This window comes from Crotalus tigris, unplaced genomic scaffold (assembly GCF_016545835.1).
Source record: "Crotalus tigris isolate CLP2741 ecotype Arizona unplaced genomic scaffold, ASM1654583v1 scf7180000024391.5723578, whole genome shotgun sequence".
NCBI lineage: Eukaryota > Metazoa > Chordata > Lepidosauria > Squamata > Viperidae > Crotalus > Crotalus tigris.
In genome coordinates this window covers 2,044,127-2,071,814 of record NW_024100561.1, presented here as the reverse complement: position 1 = coordinate 2,071,814, position 27,688 = coordinate 2,044,127, and the positions used below count along the sequence as shown (strand labels likewise).

Genomic DNA, 27,688 nt, shown 5'->3' with positions numbered 1-27,688 from the left:
ACCGGAATGTATCTGACAGAATGGGTCAACCCAGACTGGATCCTGTAAGAAGACCTCATCACTATCCTCTCAGTCCCTTGGTGCGTTTTTTTAGTGAAGTTTTTAATAATATTTTAATGTTGGTTTGTTTTTATCTGTTCATATTTTAACTATTTTGCACTTGTTTCTATAATTTGTAAGCTGCCCAGAGTCACCTTGTAGAGGAGATGGGCAGCATAGAAATTTAAAAATAAATAAACAAACATACAAATAAATAAATAAAGCACTTTCTTCTGCAAGTATAATTTGTTTAATAATATATTATTTGAACATAAAACTGGTATCTGTGCAAAGTGGTGCTCAGAGGGGGGGGGAAACAGTACCTCAGATACATCTTTGATATCTGTATTAATCATTTTCTAATGCAGCAAATGCTGTTAGAATGAGAATATACTGTATTAGTTCCCATTTAGGCTCTGAAACATCTCTGGTTGAAGCAGGGAGACATCTACTTTTTACCCCCTCTCACTGAAAGTCTTTGTATGCCAAATGTTTGGAGACTCAGCTATGCTGTATTCTTCAGCTCCCCATTTATTGATATTTCTGATATGGCATTGACCAAATCTTGCTGTCCAGGATCTTCTCCCTTGAAGCAATTTCGGACAGCTTTGTATATGGCATAGCCAGGGATAACCAAGCTAGGTACACCTGCGAGAATTACAATGATGACATAAATCCAGCCAGGATAAGCTATTGACTTTGATTTTGGGAAGTTCTCCTGTGATTAAAAAGAGAAAGAGATGAATAATTGGGAGACAGAGAAGTAAGAATCTTAGATACATTCACATTAGAAACACTAACTCAACAATGTATTCCTTGGCAATAATTCCTTATGTTATTATTGAAGGAAATAGAATAGAACATAGCCAGACATTTCAAGATTTGGAAATAGTTTACAATTCCTTGGGAACTTGAAAAATACATTATCCAAACATTAAAATTTTAATGCCTATCAGAAAGATCTCTTTTTTGACCAAAGAAGAATTAATAATAGCATCTTCAAAAGTTTTTGAAAAATTCTTGACTCAAATTCCATATGGGACCCAGGAGAGAATATATACAGAGAACTACATAGTAGATGTAGTGCAAACAAAATTCTCCAGGGCCCATTCACATTACCCATAGTCATGGATCTAATGTTCACTCAGACTGAAGATCGGGATGTCTATAACTGAAGTTCAAAGCTTGGAGACACATGATCAGTTCTTGGATTAAGAACCCGTTTTTACACGTACATTTATTATTTTTAGGTCCAGCAGATGATTGCAACTTGAACTGGGAAACAGCAGTTGCACAGAAATTAATGTGAAATTAACTTTTAAGAGAATTTCTAATATATCCACTGAGTATGACCAAGCTAAACATTTCCACTCTTGTATTTTTTCAATGATCTCTGTAAGAGTTATATTTTGCCCCTCTGAATCATTATTCAAATAGAAAGGATTAGTTCTTCTTTAAGTTTATTCTTTCATACATAAAACATTATATTACCCTATCTGTTGCCAAACAACACACAGGAAGGAATAGAAATATCAAATAAACTTCCAAGTATAACTAAGTACAGTTTTATGGAGGAATATATTTTTGTAAATTTGCTGATCCTTGGTTGAAAAGACATGTCCTTATACAGAAGCATCTAGCGGAGTAGTGAAAACCTGGAATTTCACCATCAACACTATTCAAAGTATACATCCAAATTTCTCAAACTCTGCTCAATTATTCTTCAGTTTGGATCAGCCATAGGCAGAAACCTGTACTTTGATCTATCCTGCTCAGTTATTGGCTGCCTAGCTGGCAACAAAATTCCAATTTTAGAAAAAGTTCTTTTCCCACAAACTTTTGATTGAGAAAACCAGATATTGAACCTGGGACCTTTTGCATGCAAATCAGGTTTTTTTATAATTGAGACAGAGATTTTTGCCCATTTCTTCCATTTTTTAACCTCCCGAAACTATTGTTACCTATATTATTCCAGACAATTTTTTAAAACTTTCCTGTAATGATTCATGATGTCCTACAAAGGCAACTAAGTTTTCTTGCAGTGGAGACACACTTCAATAAAAGTACAGGAATCAGACTTTTTGCTTCCAACTAGCAACTAGTCATATTAAAACAGCTAATTCATTTCCTTGGGGATAAATCAATTTTTTATTTTTTGCTTATTTTTATTTGCAAAAATCTCCAGCAAATAGTAAAACATGAAAAATAACAAGCTTTTAATATCGGATGCAATTTGGAAAATGTTTCCTTGAATATATATACTTACGTAACTGGGATCCCAGGTGATGTATTCTAAATTTTCACTCACTTTCACCACAAAGTAAAAGAAGAAGATAACTAACATGATGATGGGGCTGATAACTCTCCAAGTGGCTTGCCAGAAAATATTGGGTTTGTGCCCAATCATGAACTTAATGTCATCATTAAATCTGGTAAGGAAAAGAGAATGGAAAATTATGAGTCTGAGAGCCCGTTGTACACGAAGTCTAATAAGATGAACCTAGCATGTGTTAATGGGCCATCACAATAAAAAGAACCTGCTCATGGCACATGAAGTGAAGTGGTTTTCAACAGAAGCTGTTTACACATCCAGATGATGTTCGGTGACTAGTTCTGTATCTGTTTGTTCAGCACTTAGTCAAAGGCAGTTCTCAGGTCATTTTGAGAAATTGGAAACCCACCAAATCTCTTGGGTTACGAAATGATAAGAACTGGCAGAGATGATAACAGGTATATCCAGGTCCTAACTAAAAGGAAACTTAAAGGGATAGGTTAAAAACCCACTCCCTACAGGTGCTCGGCCCCTTTTTTCTCTCTTTTCTGCCAGAGCCATCTTTCTGCCTGGCTCTCCTCTTCAATAAACTGCAGTCTTCTTTCTAAAGCAGTCACCATGTTGTTTATCCCCAGCTTGGACTGAACCATTATGAAGACTTTTCTTCCAACAGAAATTTAAAGGGATAGGTGGGGTTAACTACTATTCAGAAACCAAATTAACTTTATATGTTTATATACACATGTGGAAGGAAAAAAAATTCTATGTATGGAAATTTAGCTTTTTTAAAGGTTATAAATAAAATAAACTTTAAACAGTACAGCGTACATTGGTAGTTTTTTTTAAGGTTAAAAGTAGCGCACATAAATTCTCTTAAATTTTTAAATCACTGCTTTTCTTTCCTTTTTTAAGGATGGGAAAAAGGTGGTTTACTTAAGCTTATTGTGAAAGTTCCCAGTTATTGATTGCCTAATAAAAAGATGCTTTATGTACTTTTTGCATCTATATCTTACCTGTCTATCCCATATATGTAGACAACTGAAAACATCTCACAAAAGGCTATTATCAACAAGGGGATGGATCCAGCAAAGCTATCAAAAAGAGCCAACCAATAGTTACCAGATCTCAGCACAAAAATAATGGCAATCAAGAAAGATCCCAAACAAATCAGGCCTGTAAACAAATAAACAAAAAACAGAAGGATTAAGAAATCTTGTCAATATATGAAGCTTCTTGAGACATGAATTTCACTCCATGTTTCAAGCAAGGGGATAGGCATATCAAACAAGTCCTTTTAATCCGTGTTGAACCACATTATTTCCTAGCCCAGGCTGGTCTTCAAATTCAACCACCTTGTCCCTAGGAGTAGGCACAAAATCAAGCAATAGTCATCAGATTGAAAGATTGCTGTTTTCTGAATTCAGCCACTTACCCCTCAGACAGAAAGATCCAGCTCAAAAGTGAGCTATGTTCAGTGCTACAAACACTTTCAGCATCATCCATCAGCGGCATTCAGCAGCCAGTGGTATATTTGATTTCTCTTTTCTCACTCTACTGCTCTATTAAGTTTCTGAGCAAGTATCAATCTGACTGTGCAATTACCATCTTATCTTTAAAACCATGATTAATTATTCATGCTAACGCTAAACTTCAGATCTCTTTTAAAAAGTCCATATACCTGCAATCTACCCAGGTTGCAACCAGGACAAACTATCACCTCTGCCCCTGCTTATATAACCATTTTCAGCTTACCTGTAACAACTTCTTTAGGCCATTTTTTAGGTATAATTCTGAGATCTTGCAGGGGGACCAGCACACCTTCCATATTCCCAAACATAGATGATAAACCCAAGCAGAACAGCATGATAAAGAAGAGGATTGACCAGAGTGGAGAGATGGGCATCTTGGTGATGGCCTCAGTGAAGACAATAAATGCTAAACCAGTTCCTTCAACTCCCTACATTAGTTTTCAAATCAGAGAAAGAAGGTATATAAAATATTAGGCTATTACTGTACTCATTTTCAAATATATTTATTAGTCTGATATATATATTAATCTTTCAAATATATTAAATTAGTCCATATTTAAATCTATATAATCTTCTTCCTCTTTATGCAGAAGGGATTGTAAATAATTAAAATAAACAAACAACATTATCATCCTAATCTGCTTGTCTAGTTTATTATTTTACTGGCTTGGCTCTTTCCTTCATTAGCTTTCCCATTGTTCTATTTAGGTTATAAATTGTTTGGCAGTGGAGACTTGTCTTGAATGTATAAATTAAAAAATCAGATGTAATCATTCTACTCCAGCATGGCTCTTCCTATGTTCTTCTTTGCCTAAAAATATTCCATCTGTTTTACAGAGCTGGGCCGTAGATGGAAATTGCAATTGATCTTGTTAATTCAAGTCTAATCCCCATTTAACAAAGGTTGGCTAAAATGAAAAAAAAGCAGTTTGCTCTGTTTATTATTTTGACCTAAATCCTTTCTCTCTATCTTTAAAACACACAAGGCCCGTTTGGATCATTGTCTGCGTTATCTAAATCAGCATTAGCCATGCTAAATGCATACCTTACAGTGGCAACATTTAAATGCCTATTGCTAAATTGCTGAATAAGAAAGAGATGGACAAAGATGAAACATAATTCACAGAAAACATAATCTGAAAATTCTAAGCATTAGATTAAAAAAATAACCAGTATATTATATTTTAAAAAATCCCAACTTTCTCGTACATTCAATTTTCAAAAATGCAGTTTTAAGTGACATTAGCCCTTCCTATCATTCTAACCCAGCAAATGTATATGTCCCATATGATCATCTTACATCACTTAAAAATGCGTCCAAGTCACAAGTTTCAAACTTCAGGGTTGAAAAGATTTCATTTTTTGTCGCGTTATACCAATCTTGTACCTCTAGAAAATTGCTCTCAGTTATGTTACCATCAGGCAGATCAAATGCATTTGTCAGAGTAAGGATATTTCTGCAAATGATAAAATAAAATAGACATTTTTTTCCAGTATTATAATCAGGGCCACAGTCAAACAAATATTCACAATTGCCATTTCTTTTATGATACTGAGCAAGATTGGGGGTAGAAGTTTGCATTTGGTTTAATCCAGTGGTTCTCAACCTTTTTAATGCCGCGACCCGCAACCGGTCGTAAGTTGAGGACTACTCAACCGGTCGTAAGTCGAGGACTACTCAACTGGTGCAGCACCGTTTGCAGACTGGGGCTTTTGGCGGGCTCAGCAGGGCAGAGAGACAGCCTGGACAATTCCTATTGGCTTTTGAAAGCCAATAGAATTAGACTCTATTCAAGAGAGTCTATTCTATTGGCTTTCAAAAGCCAATAGAATAAAAGGGAGGCTTTCAAAAGCCAATAGAATAAAAGGGAGTAGCACAGCTAAGGAAAAGGGGGAAAAAATGGCGGACTGCGTTGTTTGGTGACCCCCGTGAAATGGTCGTTTGACCCCAAATGGGGTCCCGACCCACAGGTTGAGAACCACTGGTCTAATCTATCAATAAATATGAACCATGAACAATATTCCCAAAGTTTTGATGCCCATTGTTAGCCTCCCCCCCACTTTATCATCCATTCCACATCACTTGTATTGTTAATTGCTGCTGTAGTTGGAGGTTATGTTAGACTAACAACCCTCTTTCAATCAGTAGTAATATACTAACTAGGAAACAAAGCATAACTCACCTGCTGTAACAATCATCATATCTTTCTGTTGCTCTGAATCCAATGATTGAATATATGACTGTGGCTGCATAAATGGATGTGAAGCCATTTATCATAGAAATGATCACAGCATCCTTCTCACAGTTATTGCTATAAACAAAAACAAGGAAGGCAGTTGACTTTTTATAATAGTCTCCAAGAGTTAGTATCTATCTATCTATCTATCTATCTATCTATCTATCTATCTATCTATCTATCTATCTCTGCCATCCATCTTACCACCTGGTAACTCTGGGCAGCTTACAATATTAAAAAAATAAAACTATATAAACAGAATGCTACAAAACTTTAAGATACAAAATATAAAATATGATAGTTAAAAGATGGGGAGGGAGGGAATAGGATAATCAGGGAGGGAGGTGGAATCTGATATTAATCTATAATTCATTTCCAACATGAAGACCTTCCTTTCGAGCCCCACGCCAACTGGCAGAGCCAGGTCTTTAGACTCTTAAAGAAGGATGTTAGTCTTGTACCTAGGAAATTGAATTTTAGATCTCCATTCAAGCATGAAGTAGTCTGCATTTCTCAGTCTTATGTAGCTGGCACAGTTATTCTGACAATAAAATGCAGGGAGAATACCACTATTTGAGATCTGCATGCACAGACATAGGGCTTTTGATATATTCCCAATACTATATTAAGACTTCTGTGATAATACTTCTGTACGATATCATTATCACAGAAATCTTAATCAGTTCTGACAACCTCAAGTTGGTCTTTTTAATACAAAAAAATATCCATATATCAGTTCACATATTGCATAAAGCATAAGGTGGGGTTTTTTTTCTTGGCGTGCTGAATAAACTTAGCCGAGATGGCGCAGCAGTTAGAGTGCAGTACTGCAGGCCACTTTAGCTGACTGTGTTCAGCAGGTCAGCGGTTCAAATCTCACCGGCTCAAGGTTGACTCAGCCTTCCATCCTTCCAGGGTAGGTAAAATGAGGACCCAGATTGTTGGGGGCAATGTAAATATATATATACATTGCTTACCGGTGTACACCGCTTAGAGAGTGCTTGCACTTAAAGCGGTATATAAGTCTCCTAAATAAATAAAATAAATTCTGATTTTTTTCTGTCATGCACAAACATAAATAGAAGTAGCTCTTTCTACACAAAGCTGTCCGGCCATTATTCAACCCTTTCTGTAACGGTTTATATAGAAACTGCTTTCAATATGATCTGCAGGTGTGATTATTAGCATTCTGATTAGCTAATTTTATTTTATTTTTTCCAAATTATTACTAAGCAGGGAAAAGACCAATTCCATGCTTTATTTCTTACCAGCATGGCAGTTAATTACTGGAGGACAGCAATGAATGGGGAACTTACAAATCTGGAGAGCATATTGGAAGGAAAGAGGGGTGGGAAAGCATGAACTTGTTGAATTTAACAGAACAGCCCTGCATAAACAAAGCAGCTTTTGAAGATGTCCAATCTATTGAAGGAACTGATAAATGGGTCAGAAGAAAAACTAATTTTTTTCAAGCCAAGAAAAAATAAAAATAGAAAATGTTTAGGCAAAGCTGAGGGCTGAGTCAAGTAAATGTCATATAGATTTGATGCTAAACTCAAGGGCAGGTGTGGCCTCCTTGGAATAGATATGAAAGAAAGAAAGAAAGAAAGAAAGAAAGAAAGAAAGAAAGAAAGAAAGAAAGAAAGAAAGAAAGAAAAGCTTCCTGAGTTCTTCCCATTTGTTTTTATTCACAAAAAGGGTAGAATTGGCTGTTAGAGGGCAAAACAATAACAGCAAATACAGATAGTTTAAAAAAAAAATATTTGACAGATACGTATAAATAAAGTAAAAAATGAGCATATATGTATAAGGCTGAGGGCAAACAGTCTCAAACTCCAGTTGCTAAAGAATCTCTACAGAAGAACATTGTTGAGTTCATCTACTCTTTGGGATTTCTTCTAAACAGCCACTTTGGAAACTCTAGGGATGTTCTAAATAATTTCTTGGTCTGGGTCAGCAGCCATCCTTTCTTAGGTTCTTGTGATGAATAAGATTGGGAGCCTTGTTTGTCTCACCAAAAATATTATTTCAAAGTATATCCCTAACCCAAGAATTATCCCATTTTGCATAAAAGCAACTCACTGGACTGAATTGTAACTAGAGAACGAGATGAGGCCTCCAAAGGCAAGAGAAAAAGAATAGAACACTTGGGCTCCAGCATCTAACCAGGTGACGGGGTTAGCCAATTCAGCCACCTGAGGAGGAAGAAGAAGGAGAAAAAAAGGTTTTAAAACTTAAGCCACATGACATCTGTAGAGAAAAGCACGTTGTATGGAAACAATGCCCTTGAGTGTGCAATTTATTCATTTACAAGAATTTGTGGAAGGGGAATCCTTCATCCTGCCCACATTAAGACCATCTTATTCTTGTGGATGGTAGGTTCAAGATGCAACCTGGATCATGACTCAAGAACAAGGAGATGGTTGTTGGGTATCAATCTATCTACAATCTGTCGATATCGGATCAGCAACATAGTTTGGACAGAAAGGTAAAGGGAAGCATTTCTGCATAGTTGGTTAAGCCAATGTTGGCCATTATAAACTTTCCCTTTAAAAATGAGAGTGCTCACCATTTCCACCCATTTCTGTCAACGTGGTCCTCCAAAGATAGAGAAAAGGGCTGTTCCCAGGTCTTTAAATCTCCTCGCTTTTTTAAAAAGCTAGATATGGCAGAATTTGAACTAATTACATGCAACTCATGTTTATTTCTACTGAGCTGTCAACTCTCTTGTGTTTATAAAAACATGGACATTATTAGACTCATCTCTGTGCAAATACTTTCCTGGAAACATTCCATTTCTTGACTTAATGTGCATTTATATCAGATGGACACAATTTGATGGGATGGGCCATAATTAATAATTCCTGAGGGTTGCAGGAATTTATCTGGTGATGACAGGATATCACTTGAAGAGGCAACATTGAAATTAGGGTTTTAGATTGTTTTAGAGAGGAAGGAAGGTTTAAGGTAAGAATGAGAATGAGAAACCCATAGGAGACTGTCTGCTGTCAACTCTTTTTAAAAGTTCCTGTGATTTACTATTGAAATGTAAGTTTGGCAGTGTGAAACAGCCCTGATTCTTTCTCTCCACACATGTTTGTGTGAGAAAGAATAAAATAATAATAGCATGCACATTCCAACAAATGGCTATTTCCTATTAGAACTTGAAAAGAACTCATAAATTGTGTGAATTACAGTATAAATTTCTTGCAGGAATCAAAATAACTTCATCTTTGTAGGTTTTTTTTTTTAATTTCAGTGCAATTTGACTCAGAAAGACAAACTGGGCATCACAAAATAATGAATCGTGTTCTATTCATCAATTTTCTTAGGTCAGCTGCAAAAGCATTCCAACTCTGAACTGCTTTTTATAAAAATTGTCTCAAATTTGCCAAAGCAAAAGCTTCACAAATGAAGATCCAATCTTCATAAGTGAGGAAAGATGTTCCTTCAACATGCAAATACCCCAGGAATACATTAAACCAGGGAACATTGACCAACAATATTTCTCTTATTTAAAGGCCTGATAATATAAGAAAAACAGTGCAAACTGTATTAGAATTGGAATGATCACAACTCTTCTGATGTTAATTTAATAACATTTTTATTTTCTTGAAACACAAAAATAATACTTACTTCTGGTGTAAAAAGAAAAACAATACCATTGGTAGCTCCTTTCAGAGTCAAGCCACGGATCAGGAAAATGGTAAGGACAACATATGGAAGGGTTGAAGTCACATATACTGCCTGAGGACAAATATGTACAACTGAGAATTGTAATATCTACATCACAAAATACTATTCACAGGCCTATCGATAATTTCAGGCTGCAAGATACAAGAGACATGATCCTTTCAATGGTGATTACAATAGCTCTAGAACAGGAGTGTCAAACTGCCGGCCCGCGAGCCAGATGCATCATAGCGAAACCACACCCACCCCATTGCCGGCAATAGCAAAAAAGTTGTGATACGTCGCGACATGTCACATGACGTTGCGAGTTTGCCACCCCTGCTCTATAACATCTTCCTCATGATCTATCCTGATAGACTTTAAATACTTAGGCCTGTTTCTGGAGATGTTAGAATGGTTTTGGATTGGTTACTTGCTTATTTGATAATTGCAGAATAATTCTCTTAATCATTTGGCTGAAGTGTTTTCCTTTGCTATTTCAATGTCTCCATTAAAGCAGAATGCCTGTTAAATCTAAAATCTAAGGAATATTTACAAATTTATATTTCAAAGTTTGAAATGAAAAAAATACATGGAAATGTGTAGAAAATGTTTTTCACAATAACCTTTAGTGTGGAATGTATTTCATACATATTATAGACAGTCCCCAGTTTAAGAGGGAGTTCCAATCTCAAAATATATACTTAAATCAAATTTGCATGTAAACTAGAGCAGTACCATTGTATAATAGTGTATAACTAGTGTATAAATATTTATACACTATTGTACACTATTATCATGTTCAAGTGTAATGAACTTGAACCGTTGTGTATTTAACTTGAATCATTATGTATTTAACACTATTTTTACTACAGTAGGCTCTGTTCTTAACTATGGGTTGTCCTTCAACCAGGTCATTCTCAAAATGCAGATTTATAAAGTATACTTCTGTGGGGGTGGGGGGAGAGGCTACTTTGCCTAGTTTGGCTCACATCTTGCAGATGTCACGTAAAACAAGAACCATAGTAATAAGGTCACCTAAGAAAGGAATTATGTCTAGAAGTAACTTCTCCCCTTCCACTTATCTAGATGTTACCATGGAAGGTGGGACACAGAAGCAATTCCCCCATAAATGACATTTTTTTTCTGAAGTAACATCATATGCAAAATGGCCCACTAGCCTGCATTTTACAGTTTGCAGCTCCTATGTTATGAAGTTCAGGTCTTTATTAAGAGCACAACCGGACATTATGTAGTAAGGGAATGCTGAGACTGGAAAAATGTGTAGTGGAGATCTGGCAAGCAGAAAGGAGAATATCTTGGCTCACTTATTTTTCTCCAATAATTGCTCTCTATTCCTATTACATTAAGTCTCCCACCCAGTATTGAAACTAAGCTGTTTTCCAATTTCTAAATTCAAGCTGTAAGGAAATGGCTGTGAAAGGACCATTCAATATGACTTTTCTCAAAGAAAATGTTCTGGAATAATTTGCAACAGCAAGTCCGGTAAGAATAGCAAATATAAAGATCATTTTCCCCTCTAAGCAAAAAAGACTGAGGTACCTTTCCTGTTGTTTCAATGCCTCTGATTGTGCATACATACAGCACTGCCCAGGCACAAACCAAGCAGAGCAAAAGCCACCATTGTACAGTCCCAGAATCCTCAATAGAAGTGGTGATGTTTAAGGTCTGCCTGTACCAAAAATAATCCACTGGAGAACTCTTTGCACATTCCTCTGTGAAACCTGAAAACAGGAAGACATTCAATGACCTGTGCCAGACTTTTCTTTTTTTAAAGCAACAGCTTATATGAGTTTGGCGTAGAAAGAAAACAGTCATCAATTCAGATATTCTCAGATGAACTGAATTTAAAATTAGGGCAGTAGACTACTGAGCAATTAATAACTTGCAGAAAGTCAGCTGCTTAAGTTCTAAAAGAAAAACATTGACTTTTTATACTTAAAGTATTGGAGAATCCATAAATTTCAAGAGCCAATATTAAGCTCAGTTTGCTAAAATTATACCTGCCTTGAAGGTCTTCCAAAGCATAAGAAGGCCTAAGAATATGAAAATACTGGTGATGCATTGCCTTTAGGAAATAATTTCAGATGATGTTTGCCGTTATGAAAAAGAAGTTATAGCAGATAGAAGAGCATCTATGTTCCAAAATATATGTGCATGATTTTATGGATTGGCTTGTAAAATAATAACCAAATCATCCTTGCATATTTTATATACCTCATTTAATGTGGCCTTAAGCCTTACAGTCAACCGAAGATGACAGAATAAAACAAACTGCTTCATGTAGCACAACACAGAAAGTATATTGTGATGAAGAGAGAACATACTGTTCAAACAATGACAAAATGTAGTACTTGTAAAATGCTATCAGTTATAGCTTTTGCCAAAGTCTACTTGAGTCTACTTCAGGTAGCACAATGCCTTGGATGGCACTGGTTGAATCATGACCTGAGTAAAGAAATTTGGTTGTATTTGATTCCTATCAATTGGAAACAGCAACCATCTGTATGGTGACAGAACTTGGGAATCACCATGCTCTGTGGTCATTTTCTGGACTGAAGGACTGTGATGTTTGTGGATGTATTCAACTGAAATATATTCTCAATAATGCTAACAATTTTTGTAGTGTCCCCTTAGAAATCACACTGGAATGCTGCCTTGGATTTTTTTTAAGCTATCAAAGCATTTATGCAGATTACTTTATTCAACTCATGTGACTTTCAGTTAATTCTATTAACCTATATTTACATGGATTAAAGAAACACACTAAGAAATCATGCCTTCTCTATGGTTCAGTGTTTCAGTGAGGGTTTATGTGTCTCAGTGTCAGCACCTTTAAATCACATGGATTTGGTTGAAGTCCATACAGCTGCTGAGTTGCTGAGGCTGAGACACATGATTTTATGTGAGGTCAGACAGCATCTAAAAATTATATTTCTCTCTTACTTAAATGGTAACTTTCCTGTTATATTGCACAAGCCTTGTCAGTTCCTGTTATATTTTAAACCAATTGTATTAAAAATAGAATTAGCCAGTTTGTTATTAACCCATTACTCAGTAGTTCCTCTTCAAAGGAGTGTGGCAACATATTTTGAATAGAAAGGAAGGAAGGCAATGACAAAACGACTTACATACTACTATTAATATGCAACTATGAATTGTTGTAATAAAGCATTTGAAGAGACTTTAAAATCCCATTTTTTCTTTTTTTTTTTTCAGAATGCTTTTCAAAAGCATAACTCCTGTAGGACTATGTACTATGTACTGTCAATTGCACAATGTCAGTGCTTTAAAAATATCTAAGCTTATTTAGATAACTGCTTTAATCTATCAATTACGCTATCTATATAACTGTAAAAAACAGTGCTATAGCAATCAATCATTTGCATCTTCCTGCAGTTTTGCTTTGTAAATGCAAGGCAGCAACTTAGTCTAGATCAGGTAGAAATTTATCAGAAAGATTTCATTTGATATAGGCAATGTCTTTCAGAACATATATAATATTATTTATCAGAAACTTCAACCACTACCCAAAATATTACCAACACACACTAAGTAGATACCAATATCTTCCCGCCCCTTTATTCATTGTGCTAGATGAGACACACCTGGATACCAAAGTCCAGATTTAATTACCATAATGCAAAGGATTCAGCAATAAAATGAGATGTTTCTATTACATTTATTGATAACAGCAAGTCTTTCAGAGAATAGAGTAATCAATCCAGCAGATTTGATCAAAAGTCTTGAATGTTATGTGGGGGGGGGGGTGAATAATGTACATTATATTTTCCCATTATTTCCTCAGCGAAGCTTTCTCAGCTGGAATAAGCGTCCCGTTCATAGCCCGTACCTGTTCTGTTGTCATTAAGTGGACATTCGCTCCACGGCAGTGGCTCTTGAAAGGAGTTGAAGAAGTACCACATCACCCAGGCAATAATCGTATTGTAGTATAATCCCACCAGAAAGGAGACAAACATTGCTGCTATACCTATAGGAAGAGAGGAAAAACTTTAAGCAGAGCTTATTCGGTACAATTGAAAAAAATAAGACCTTCAGCCCCATTCCTTGCACAGAATTGATTAGTAAATAATTTATATACTATCTAGAAAGATTCTGAGAAAAAGAGTCTTTTGATGGGTTTGCATGGTAATAAAGACACAGCATATTTTCCACCGTTATAATCAGTGGTATTTACAGACTTTAGTGCTCTAAAACTGAGCCTATGGAATTTTTTTTCTTAATATTTCATCGGATTGCATAAAACAGGCTGCAGTCTCAGAATACATATCTTGGAACAGTAATAAAGCAATAGGTTGTAAGTGGAACTGCAGTTGAATTTAGCCTATCAAAAACTGCATTTCCTTTGAATAGTCACTTTCTGTATTCTAGCACGGAGGAGCTGCTGTAAATGAAAAATATACAACTATTTTAATTCAACGTTTTAGGAGCATTTATTTCTAGAGAACATTAAAGAAAATACTGGCTGGTGATAAGCCCTTGTTTATTTATTGTCCATTACTAATCAGGATAAAATTATGTTAAAAATAGTTCAGTGAATAGGCTGGACATTTTGATTAGATTCTACTTTTAATGCTAACAGTTTATTTTAAAATCTTTTTTATCATGGTATTATAATTCAGCAATCATTTTTTTGTTAAAATAGTAATTCAAATGTAGTATTTCAAATAGCTAGAAAAGCACTGTTGCTGTAAATTAAAAGAATTTTAAATAGTGTTCACCACAAAGATAAAAATAAATCTTTTGTGCAGTACATTAAATATAGGAAATAATTTTCCAAACTATAATAATTTAACTTGCCCCTCCATCCATTATTTCCCATGTCAAAACCATTATTTTGAGAAACAGAGCAGTAGTTAGAACTTCAACAGTCATGGAGACTTCACTACTATTTCATCCTGTGGACTTTCTTCAGTTACAAAAAAACCCAAACATGTTGGGGAAATGTTTAACAGATAAGGATACCATATCCTTAACATGCAAGAAAACAATACCCATCTGATTAAGCAAACTTCAAATATAACATTTGTAATGCAATATAACTTTGTTTAGCTTTTCCACTTGAGCATTTTGTCAATTTGTATTGATCAAATTATTCTTCTAATGTTCATTTCTTGTTTCAGTTAAAATTTCAACTTCACTTGTTCTTTCAGTTGGTGATGCACCTGTGATGCTGAGGTACCAGAGTGGATTAAAAGAAGTTTATTACTTGGTGGGTTAAATTATTTCCAAAACTTACCTACTCCCTTCAGAGTCGGATGGATAGAACTCCAGACTCCCACGCTACCTTTTCTGAGTCTCTGTCCGATGGCAAATTCAAGATGGAGCAAGGGGATGCCTTCCAGGACCAGTAAGATGAGGAAAGGGATCATGAAAGCTCCTGTGGAATGACAATCAAACTGAGTATGTTTGGTATAAAACTGGCCTAAAGTGGGCACAGGAGTGGATTTATTGATCATGAGAAATGATGAAAGAGACAGGAAAACATTTCTGGTGAATTCTATTCTGAATCTTCTCTAGTTTGAAAGAAAATAAATTTCTCCTGATCACCCACCTCCATATATATATATGATAAGATGTCCATTTTAAGTATTTGCTTTGATATCCCTCAAATTCTCAATCAAGAACATTGAATAAAATCCATTTGGTGGTTTGGGGAACTGTTGGTTTGTTTAAAAGTTTTAGTTGAACTTGGGGACACTTGCCGCCAGCCCTTGAGCTAAGCAATTGTGGCCTACACATTATGGTTTGCGGCAATGGCTCTATTTGGAAGATAGAACAATTCTGAAGCTTCTTGATTAAGGTGCCTGCTTATGCTTGCTTACTACTTCATCTGCAAGGTGGCACTATTAACCAGAAAGCATCTGGTTTAGTAATGACAAAGGAATGACAGTGTGGCTATGGCAACGATGGCAATGTGGTTTTTTTCTTCAAAACAAACACTAGCTTTGATTTTTTTTTCTTCAAGCTATAGTAAGGGAAAAGGGTAAAATTAATTTCCCGTCTCTGTTCTGATCCTATGGGAGATGTTTTGGAAGAGATGCTTTAGAACATGTGGGAGCATGAATACCGTACCTATCTGCATCCCATTAAAGCCCAATCTGTTTCCAGGATTGAATGGCTATCTTAATGATTTCCCCAATGGGTACAGCATTTGTACTTCCACATTTATTTATTTATTTATTATTTAGAATTTAAATTCAGTTTCAGAATCTAATCCACAGGACTGTACAGTATCATACCAAAATACAGATGAAGTTTTTGTTTTGAAAGAAACCATGTTGTATCAGAAAAGAAGATAAACTGAAATATGTTTTTGGAACTTTTGTCAAATAAAAGACAAAAACATGAAAAATATCAGACATTACAGGTCAGTGAATACTTGTTTCACCTTTCCAGTCATCCCTTTTCTTATTATTATAATACTGTATCTCTTTGGCATAGTTTTTGAATTTCTTCTGTTTTCAGTTCTCTATAGAAAATCTGAGTAACAAACAATTTATGGAAAGTAAAAATGAATAAAATAAAACTAGTTGATATGGGGTAAACTTGGGAGAAAAAAAATGGAGTGCTGAAGTTAAACTGGTTGAAAGATAAATTACTGAACTGTTAATAAGATTCAAGTTGTACCTGCATTTCAGATTTATCACCTTTATGCTTAGGGTACTGAAATGATTTTGTTAAGTCCCCATAACGGTATCTGAAATATGATATAAATAACCCCCAAGACCTCCTGTTTAGTATTTATTCAGTAATTTCATTTGATTGGTCTCCTGCCTTTCTATTCATATGAACATGCAAGGTATACAAAAACAACATCTAAAATGCAAACATCACAACAATGATTTAAATGGTATTAAAATAATTAACAATGATGAAGTCCAGATGGTGTAGGGCAGTGCTGGCGAACCTATGGCACCGGTGCCAGAGGCGACACTCAGAGCCCTCTCTGTGGGCACAGGCGCCGTCGCCCCAGTCCTAGGTCTTCAGCTGGGTTTTATAAAACCTTTTCACTTTAGGCCTCTGCCGCCATGTACAAAAAAAAAAAAGGTTCAATCAAGCAGTCAATTTCAACTTCTCGCAGGAAAAAAAAGATCTTGCAAAGTTGGAATTGATTGAACTTTTTAGTCCCACCCAGTCTGCAGTTATCACCGCAGCCACACCCACCCAATGGGCCACACCTACCCGGCACCTGACGATGCATATGTGGGTTTTGGATTGTAGTTTGGGCACTTGGTCTCTAAAAGGTTCACCATCACTGGTGTAGGGGAAAGTGCTCTCTAATGTGTCTGACAAATAGGGCTCTAAAAGCAGGGGAATGTTTAGAAAAAAATACCTTGCATATTTTAATGACTAAAAAGATTCATAAAGGGATATTCCAAGGGTAGTCAGATCTTTTTAATGTTTTAAAAGTTAATGTTACCACCACTTTAACTTGTGTGCAAGAAAAACATACTTGGCAATCAGTGTGATCTTTTAAAACGGTGATAATATAACAATTTGTCCTGGCGAGCAATTTAACTCCCCCATTTTGTACAGGTTGAAACTTCCAAACACTCCTCAAAAGGGTTATCTCCATGTAAATTGTATAACAATAAAGGCCAGGGTGTGAATAAATGTTATGAAATCCAATCAGCTCAGGAACAATCATATATGGCACAGTAGCTATAGTTGCACAAGCATGTTCTTTGCCACAATTGTCATTGGGGAATCCAGGAACAATTCAAGATCAAGAAGTAATCACAAACAGCACTTACACTGTTTTGGGAGTACATATCTGTGGATCAGTCCTTAAAGCCATAAACTTTGACAATAGAGGCAATAGAACAGGATGTCACTTTTCTTACTAACTACTTCTAGAATTCAAACAAGATGGTGTGGGGGGGGAATATTATTCTTTCAATCACCCTTGCTAGAAACAAACCAACAGGAAAAATTGAACTATTGAGGGTTGAGAGTCGGTGCTGTTTCTGGTTGGTTGTGCAGTTTATTTAGCTCACCCACACCTGACCCCTCACAAGATCTACTGACCCATGACAAGACCTACTGAACACACAAAGCCATTATAAACAGAAGAACACTATGATATCCCCTAAACTCCGCTGAAGATGTTACCTAGCCTGGTAACAAAATTTTCGGAAACCAACCCATAAGCTCAAAGAACGGACCTTCATTCTCAAGTTAAAGACTGACAAGATGAAAAGGTGAAATAAATTGCAGCTGGTGTAAATATGGAAAAATAAAGACATTGTGGATTATAAAACAGAGATGAAAGCCAGAGTAGGGATACAAATGATAAGCCAAGAGGTTAGAAAGACTTGGGCAAGGATTTATCACTGGATTTACAAAAGAATGTTCCTAAAGCCTTGAAGACATCTTTGAAATAGGAGAAAGTAAGTTTGAATAGAGATTCAATACTATGACAGAACTTGATGAATTTAAGGTCAGGATGGTTAGAAGCAAAAGAAAGGAATATAAAGTTGACTTGTTTGAACAATGTTAAAACATTACTATAAAATTCTGGGAAAACTTTATGGGCTTTTTGCTGATAATTTGCATACAATGTCCTGTATGTAATTTGCATGATGTTAATTGACATAACTGATATAAAAGCATTAGTGATGCAATTATACAAATAACAAATAACGTAAAATGATGTAAATGTTGTAAGTTGTATCAGTTGCTCACAATGGGCATGAAGTCCACAGTCAATGTTGTCTGCTGCATACAAAGTCCACTGAAAGAAGGTCCTGAAAACTCAGACTACTTGTATCTTCAAATGTCAGGTTGGTCAGTCAGAACTATTCTGAACCGATTTTTTTTAAAAATAGAAACTACAGCACAAGATCACTTTAAAATATTCCATTAATGTTACCTGGCTGCAAAGCCTAAATAAATAAAATAAAAATGCCTGAACAAAAGCTTCCAAATTGCTAGGTTACAGTTTGAAATAACAGCGTACAGCAGTGTTTCCCAAACTTGACAATTTTAAGGCATGAGACTTCAACTCCCAGAATTCCACAGCCACCAATTTCTATATATATAAGTGAAGCAAGCAATACTTGTACGAAACCAACTCTGAGAGTTATCAAATAAAAGCTTTTCTGAGTACTCAGATGGAACAAAAATTGAAAACCAAACAGAACAAAAATTACAAAAACACATTAAAAATGTTGACTGCAAAAATGAAAGTGCATTTATTATTAAGAGTAGACATTAAGAGTAGTTCTAGTAGTCTACTATAACAGTTATGTTTGCCATCTGAAGGAAGTCTAACACCCTCCTGTTGTTTTCTTCCAAGAAAAGATCTGGTTCCATAGACAGTGGTTGCTGTTTTCCCTGCCTTCAAGTTATCTTGACTACTGTTGACTACATGGACAAGCTCCTACATTTTTCTTGGCACTATGTTGTAGAGGTGGTTTGCCACTGCCTTCTTCTGGGGGCTGAAAAAGAGTGACTGGCAGAAAGTGTTCCCTCTGGCTTCATGCCTTAGACAAGACCAAAACTCACGGTCTCTCAGTTTCTAATCCAATGCTTTTAATCACTATATCAACTGGGCTTTGACACTGTTGGGGATAGTAATAATTTGTAGTTATGGAGCCATCTGCAAACTATATTCAACTCCATTATATTGAACTGCAAACAGATGGAAAGAAAGGGCACAACAGCTGGCCAAGCCCTAATGGATTTGAAAAGGCAAGAAATACGAAGCAGACCTAATGAGCAGAAATATTCCAGAATGTGGATATACTATTAGTGTACAGAAGGAGATTCATTTGTTCAATTTATTGGTCTTAAAATATTATAAATGATATTATAAAGAGATTATAAAAGTTATCTCTCATCCCAAGATATTGGAACTGATCATAAAAGCTTTTTAAAATTACATAAAGATGTCACGCCAGAGGGATAGATGGAACACATGCCTACAATTGTTGGTGAAAACAAACAACTTGATTTTTCACAATGAACAAATTTCACAGAGCAATTTTTATTTTTTCATGTTTGCAGGTAACAAAGTAGCGTTTTTGCCCATTTATAGACATGAATGAAAGAGGGGGAAGAAAGAGAGAGAGAAATTGGAAGAAAGTTTTGGCTGACGTTCTTGATTTTCTAAGAATTCCTAGAATGGATCTTTGTATGTTAAAGTCACTAATAAAACCCCATGCAGTGAATTTAGCAGACTTCATTCTCAGTAAATAAAATGGTACAAAACCACCTTTTGCGTCTCCCTCTCTTCTCCAAGATCATAGCAGTGAAGATGTCTCAGAGGCAGGTAACGAGACAAGTTCAAATGAAAAGCCAGTCTCAGAGAACTCCTACAACTGCGTCTCTCAATCTCCCAAGAAACAAGATAACGTTCTGTTAAACTCTGACTTTATTTTTCTTCTTTTCGCTGTTGTGATATCACAGTGATATATGGTGAAAAATATATTATTACCATATAAATAGTTTCCATCAAATCAATGTTAATTTTGAGGATTGAAGGGATCACAAACATACCTCCTCCGTGGCTCTGGCAGAGATAGGGGAAGCGCCATACATTGCCCAAACCTACACAAAACCCGATACAGGTGAGCATGTATTGTGCTTTATTGTCCCATTTGGGTCTTGAGTCTGCTTCTGTGGCTTCTATCGTTTCTAGTTCCTTGTGAGAAGGTATTCTCAAATCCAGACCAGGATTTGGCAGCTGAAGTTTTACCATGGCTGGACCGTTCCTGTACACAAATCTGCCACAGGGCTAGACCAAAAAAAGGAGTTCTAGCTGCCAGCTTCCACTCTTTATAGTGAACCTTTGACACCAAACGTATTGGTGTTGTCTTGGGGCAGGAAAGAAGCGTCAGCAACTCATTTGATTAACCAAGGTTACTCTGAGACTTATTAATGTCTTATCTGCCAAAGCTTCAACTGAAGTCAGAGATTGCTTGGTATCAAAGCCGTGAAGAGTAGCAGTTCACAGGGTAATTTGCTGCAAGGTACATTAAGCAGCATGTTTAAATAGATTTGCTTTTCTTGCTTGCATCTTTCTGTCCAACCCTCATTAACACTAGATAGAGAGGAGGAAATTAGCCCAGCAGAATTAAAGCTCATAAACTGCAATATCTCATCCCTCAATGAATTTCTTTTCTTTTTATGTGCATCTATAGTATATACAAATAATATGGAACATTTAGAATACCTAGCAGTTCTTCTAATTCTTAGGATAGGTAATACAATTTGCAAGTAGTATGAAAGAGTGCATATGTGTGTGTATATGTGTGTGTATAGCCCCCCCCCACTTCCTTTCTTGATTTTAAATCACTTTACTTTCTTGCTTTCTAACTTTCCATTCTCCCCAGTGTAATTCAAGACAGACAGCAGGAAAGAAACACTGAAGTCTTGTATCCACATTTAAAGGCTGCATAATGGAAAGTAAAGGTATAAGTTCTATAATGTCTAATTGGATGAATTGGGGGGGGGAGGGGGGAGATTATCAAAATTATAAATTAAGCTTCTCCTGCAGGAACTAAGGGTTAAGCATTCAATTCTGCATCACAGCTCCAGATTGGAATCCAGTGTATGCTATAAAATATACAGCTCCACCAAAATGTATTTATTTCTATCATAGCATTGATATTTATTTTTAAATAACTCCAGGTGGTATCATACCCAATACTCTTTCCTCCTCCTATTTTCCCCACAACTACAACCCTGTGAGGTTGGGCTGAGAGAGAGTGACTGGCCCAAAGTCACCCAGTCATCTTTCATGCCTAACTCCTGACTAGAACTCACAAAATATTGAACTTACTGTATCATTATTCATTCAGGTGAAGTATTTTCTTCAAAGATCTACGCTTGACCATTTAGTAGATTTTTCCAGGAAAAGAATATGAAGTGCCTTATTATTCCTACTCCCAGGATGTTATGATAAATGATGTTCTTTGTAAATGGATAACCTGAGTCAGTAGAGAGCAACAGAGAACTCCTCATAGGAAAAGAACTAGTTGTGCTGTAAGAAGTAGCAGAAAAGGCTATTTTTTTGAATTTATTTTTCAAGCATGTCACTGAAATGAAGACTGCACTACAATTCTTAGTCATTCCAGATTATTATTATTATTATCCATCACATAGTCAGCCAGATGTTCAGACTGGGTTTGTCATTTTTTGTCTACCTATCGAGTCCTTACCAAGGACCCAGGGATAGGCAGATGTGGATGTTTAATGGTGTTACAGATATCATCGTAGGATAGGAGCTGTCTCCAATAAGACTGCCTTTTGCAATTGACTAATGGCAAATTTCTCAATGCCATTGGTGTTCAAGTGGTGCTCCGGTTGTTTTGGAATTGCACCCACGGCACCTATTATTATTGGTAATACCCTTGCTTGTCTTTGCCAGAGTCGTTCTGTTTCTGTTTGTAGGTCTTTGGTATTATCTTCTCCAGTTCTTTCTCTTTTATTCTGCTGTCTCCAGGCACTGTCATGTCCATGCATCTTAAAACTGTCAAGCTTGAGTTAATGAATGAAGCAGGAGCTTAATGGGGTCACAGGTATGTACGTAAATGGTAAGACATTCCATGCTTAATTTTAGAACTTGAGGATTAGTTGGCCCATGGCTCTTATCTATACACTAGACTCAAAAGACCAATGAAGCATAACATACACACAAACTTTACGTAGCTGTTCCATCTACTAATACTTAGTTTGGAAACAATCACAGACAATGCTTTTCAGAAATGAAAGTTCCAGGGATCTAGGATTTCAAAATCACATCTTGTGCCTAGCCCTCTAAGTTATTTTTGTATTCCACAGCAATATTAGAGTAATAAAAGTATAAGAAGAATAAACTGCGCCGAGGTGGCGTAGCAGTTTGAGTGCAGTACTGCAGGCCACTTTAGCTGACTGTGTTCAGCAAGTCAGCGGTTCAAATCTCACCAGCTCAAGGTTGACTCAGCCTTCCATCCTTCTGGGGTAGGTAAAATGAGGACTGAGATTGTTGGGGGCAATGTAAATATATATATATATATATATATATATATATATATATATATATATATATATATATATACATACATACACATTGCTTACTGGTGTACACCGCTTAGAGAGTGCTTGCACTTAAAGCGGTATATAAGTCTCATAAATAAATAAATAAATAAATAAAGCAAATAAAAGAGTAAGGACATCTCCCTTAGCTTAGAAGGTGTATGCCCCCCCCCAAAAGGCAGAATTGCTCCTGCCCATTTCAGTGAGTGGAGAGCATACTATGCGGACAGACATACAGAGACCAGGAGAAAGTAAAGGAGAGCACTAGCTCATTACCAGGTCTAAACAAAAGGAGTGCCTGCTAGAAGTAGCACAGTTACTCAATCATCTCATTAAGGCCAATTATTAAGAAGTCTCTTTTACATTGACAAGAAACTGGCCAGGCAGTCCTGAATTAAGCCACCCTTTCAGATAGGTGTAGCCAAAAGACACACTCACACATACACTGGAACTTCCTCTTTCCTAATTATTGTGGTGGCCATTGAAGGTAACTTGAATGGCTGTGATTTTGAATCCCCTGTATAAGACCAAACACTTGTGTTCTGGTAAATGAAAAATGCTGCCAAATAAATAAGCAAAATTAAACGATGAAAAAGATAGCTCTGTTTTTCAGTAAAGTTTTTTTTAATTTAATAAGTATATGTTATAATGGAATATCATGGTGATTTTTTCATTTGTCATTCATGACAAATTTATATAAAAAATGTCTGTTTGATATTATAGTCCTTGAACTAATGAAGGACCACGTCTCATGCCGTATTCTGCTGAGTTGTCCTTGAGATCTCCTCATAGACTGAGGAAGTGAAAGCCTGAAGGCTTTCTAATGACAGAAACACATGGAGATGCGCAGTAAATGGTTTTAGGTAAATCAAATTTCTTTTCTTTTTGTCATCCTTTGGCTTACCATTTCTTACTTCTTTTCTATGCTTTGCATAAAGTTACATATCCCTAAAGAGATGAGTGTTATGGATATGTATGTACTATATATATCTCCGTATAGATCAGTGTTTCTCAACCTTGACAATTTGAAGGCATGTGGACTTCAACTCCCAGAATTCCACAGCCAGCATTGCTGGCTGTGGAATTCTGGGAGTTGAAGTCCACATGCCTTAAAATTGTCAAGGTTGAGAAACACTGGTATAGATGGAACAATATCAATGGCCTGTGGTAATACCAGTAGTCCTTTAACAATTTTGTTTAACTTTTAATAGTGAATATTAAAAAAATATTATTCAGACAATATTTAGTTACCTTAAGTATGTTTATAGCAATGAAAATTCAACAAGAAGTCCTTAAACATGAGCAACTCTGGACTTGAATGTTTATTTTTTAAAAATGTTTTTAATGCTAACAATATATATTTGAATAAGAAATTTAAAGGAGTCAGTTACTGATTTTATGTTAAACATTTAAAGGTAAACTAATAATATAAACAATATGCACATATGAGATCCTAAAGCATCTTAATGTTTTTAAACTAACTGTATTAAGTCGAACAGCAAGCTCCTTTCTTTTGAATTTCTATATTCTTGAAGAGGCATCTCTTATCTTTGCAGTTACACAAGGGACTCACGAGGCTTGATCATTGCCACTAAAATATTGTTGAGGAAACTGTGGAAAGAGAGCACTGATACGGGACACAAAAAAAATTGCACTTAGAGCATTGCTCAACCCAGAACATCAACATTTAAAAACAAAGATTTCCAAGAAGGCAGCCTGTTTTACTGCATACAAGAATATTTGTACTGTCTTTTCCTTGTAAAACTTCTGTAATCACATCCCATCTGCATTCTTTAACTTGCAATATTCACATAAAGATTATTGCACTAATGTACAGATACAATCTTGTCTATCACATAACTATTAAATCAACACTACATTTTATATTCCTTGTACAATCTATTCATGTTATGAACTCCTCAGTGTTTGTTGAAAACTTCCTCTACAGCAGGGGTCCCCAACCCCCAGGCCATGGTTCAGTAATGACCCATGGCCAGTTAGAAACCAGGCCAAGGAAGAGGTGGGCAAGTAAGTGAAGGTTCATCTTCAATGTACGGGATCTAGGTTTCCCTCTCCCCGCCCCCCCGGAGCATGGAAACCTTTGTCTTCCATGAAACCAGTCCTTGGTGCCAGATAAGTTGGAGTGGATGTTGAAAAATATTCTAACAAAAGATTAAATATAATCCATTAATAACATTTAGCACAAATTCAGTATACCATCCATAACCTCCATCTGGGGATTGATTTGGAGGTGTGAATATCTGGGTTAACTAATGAGTTTTATTGAACTAGAAAACTTGCAGTCTCCTCTGTGTTATTTTGGTTGGTCTTTAAAAATGTATCAATGATTAAAAGGCTTTGAATATCCATTTTACAGTTTAGGTTCCCCTCCCCTACATGGCTCTTTCCACATATTCTGTTACTGCATTATTAAAATGATTGGGGGGGGGGAAACTTTTAGGGGGAAATTCTTTTTTTTAGTATTTTTGTAAATATTGTGATCATCATATGCACACAAAACTTGTAACATTAAATTAATAGCCTCAGGGGATTTTAAAGTTAACATATCTTATTATCCAAAGTATAGTTCAGAGGTAGACAACCTTGGCTCTTTGATGACTTGTGGACTTCAATACCTAGAATTCCTGAACCAGCCATGCTGACTCAGGAATTCTGGGAGTTGAAGTCCACAAGTTATAAAAGAGCGAAGGTTGCCTACCCCTGGTATAAATATCTTATTGGAGCCACTGGCTGCTATACTTTTCCTGTCATAAAATCAAGATGTCTTCATGCTTTTTTATTTACTTCCTTGATTATGAATGAATATATAAACCTTTTTAGTCAAGGCTACTCTAAGGCAGGGTACATTGGCACCTGGCAGGTGGTACACAACCATCCTAGAAAAGTGGTAGCAGGGGAGGGGAATGAGCTGAACCGGTGGCAGCACCGCACAAGCCTGAGCGAAAGATGGCTGGAGCTGTAGGGCTGTCAGAGCTCAGCAGAAGCGCCAGGATCAGTGCTGCTTTCCAGCTGATAGGCGCTTCTTCGGGGCTGTCAGGGCTCAGTGGAAGCACCAGGATCAGCGCTGAGCTCCAGCTGGAGTCCTTAATCAGCTGGAAAGCAGCACTGATCCCGGCACTTCTGCTGAGCCCAGAAGAAGTGCTGATCAGCTAGAATATTGCAGCATCTCCAGGTCTTGTGATTTGCATTCAGATGCTTGGCAACTGATTCATATTTATGATGGTCACAGTGTCCCAGGGTCATATGAAGTGACCAAAACCTGCTGCAACCACCCAGCAGACGGGGGGAATAAAAACCAACACCCCCCCACCCCATCCCTGCTGCCAAGCCTCAACAGAAATGCTCACAACAATGAAAACCTCAGACAAGAGAAAGAACGCCGCCAGGTGGGCAGGCAGGTGTCTTGCTCAGCTGTGGCTTGGGGGCACTTTTTTCAGTGCCATTGTTAACTTCGAACAGTCACTAAGAGAACTGTTGTAAGTCGAGGACTTCCTGTACTTTACCACTTTTTTCCTTTTGGGGGGGTCGTCAAGTTTTTGACACCTTGCTAGGTGACTGGTGGTACTCGGATATTGCCATATCCTAAAAGTGGTACAATGGGTGAAAAGGTTGAAAAGCCCTGCTCTAAGGGATATATCAAAGCAACAGCCACAAGAAATACAACATTTTACAGTAACACACAAATTACAGTACCTTTTCAAGTATTCCAAGAATCCTTTCTTTTTTTTCTCCATTCTTTGCTCTGATCTGTTCTGTGAAGTTTTATCTTTCTCTTGTTTATTGTTCTCTGCATTTTTTGTTCTGTTAATTTCCATATGTTGTTCTATTAATAAATAAGAAATAGGAAAACTGTATGAAAGACATTTTCTAAAGAATGTGTAGGGTCAACAACACCTTACTAATTTGTACAACTTAGTAGTTTGATAACCAGAGAGAAAAGAGAGGTTTTCATTTATAGGATACTCCCTCCAAGAATCTTCTTCCAGAATTTATTGTGATTTCTTTTCCATATCAGAAGCTGCTTCCAGATTTGTTAATGGATAATGCAATTTTACATTACACAATTTTACAGGGCATTACCAAGGTCGTGATCCTTTTGTCAACAGTATTTATATTAGCTCTCACAAGTAAGCAATCTATACGCAAACATTCTTTAAAATATATAACTTTCTACTTCCCTTTGAGGAAAGAAAATAAGTGTGTAAATCTTTATACTTTAATTTACCAAATTAAACTCAAGCAACATCATGCAAATTTAGAGCCGAACTCAGCCAACTTAGCCAAACATTTAAGTTTAATTTCTTCAGTAATTTGTTGTACTATTCCATTGTTTTTAATCCTTTATATCATTTTACTGAGTAATTTAGTAGGTTGGACTTTGAGATTTTGATCTGATCAAAGTCATTCCATGAGCTACATGAGAAGGACTTTAATCCAATATTCATAGATATCCCCCTGTATTCTAACCATCACTGCCATGCTGGTTTTTATAAATAATAAGGGTTTTCACAAGGCTTAGCATTAATTATTACAATTTAGATTGGGACAGTTACTCAGTTAAAATTAGTTCCCAGTGTTTATGCCAGTCCTGCATCTTTGTAGTTACCTAAAGCCTTTACATTATAACCATGGGTGGAGATGACAGAGCTACAGCATGAATACTTGGTTTCTTCTGACTGATTCTGGGGAAAAAAAACATTTTATTATTTTTCTCTAATACTGATACAAACTGATTTTATAATATTCTTGTATCCCCTTTTTCTCTGCAGCCTGTTTTTCATAGAAGTTTATGTATAAATTGCAAATAAGGAAGGAAAAGACTGAAGCAAGAATATATAGGAGCCGTGGTGGCG

General features: G+C 36.3%; 2 protein-coding genes across 6 annotated transcripts in view; both read right to left on the bottom strand.

The window, feature by feature from the left end:
• Positions 1–266: 266 nt before the first annotated feature.
• Positions 267–20,553, bottom strand: SLC6A19 (solute carrier family 6 member 19). The gene is made up of 12 exons (XM_039329310.1): positions 20,295–20,553; positions 15,031–15,171; positions 13,624–13,761; positions 11,313–11,494; positions 9,714–9,824; positions 8,160–8,272; positions 6,024–6,152; positions 5,141–5,297; positions 4,064–4,268; positions 3,325–3,484; positions 2,306–2,468; positions 267–757 (listed from the first exon to the last, which is right to left on the bottom strand). The coding sequence occupies exons 1-12, from the start codon at positions 20,494–20,496 to the stop codon at positions 545–547; spliced, it is 1,914 nt and encodes a 637-aa protein (XP_039185244.1). The 5' UTR covers positions 20,497–20,553; the 3' UTR covers positions 267–544.
• Positions 20,554–24,111: 3,558 nt separating this feature from the next.
• Positions 24,112–27,688, bottom strand: part of MAJIN (membrane anchored junction protein) — a 38,725-nt gene continuing 35,148 nt past the window's right edge. For 4 of the 5 annotated variants that reach the window (XM_039329346.1, XM_039329347.1, XM_039329344.1 and 1 more), the window contains 3 exons: positions 27,442–27,517; positions 26,529–26,658; positions 24,112–24,976 (listed from right to left, as the gene is read on the bottom strand). In XM_039329346.1, coding sequence (XP_039185280.1) covers positions 24,757–24,976; positions 26,529–26,658; positions 27,442–27,517 — 426 coding nt within the window. In that variant the 3' untranslated portion in view covers positions 24,112–24,756. The remainder of the gene's footprint in view (positions 24,977–26,528; positions 26,659–27,441; positions 27,518–27,688) is intronic. The other variant, XM_039329348.1, reaches the window with a different exon arrangement.

Bases quoted from the DNA above. Each gene is read 5' to 3' on its own strand.
- SLC6A19 (XM_039329310.1), bottom strand. From the start codon at position 20,496: ATGGTAAAACTTCAGCTGCCAAATCCTGGTCTGGATTTGAGAATACCT. The intron at 15,172-20,294 runs GTATGTTTGTGA...GTCATTCCACAG, and splicing joins CTGCCAGAGCCACGGAGGAG to GAGCTTTCATGATCCCTTTC. The intron at 3,485-4,063 runs GTAAGCTGAAAA...ATTTGTTTACAG, and splicing joins GCCTAAAGAAGTTGTTACAG to GCCTGATTTGTTTGGGATCT.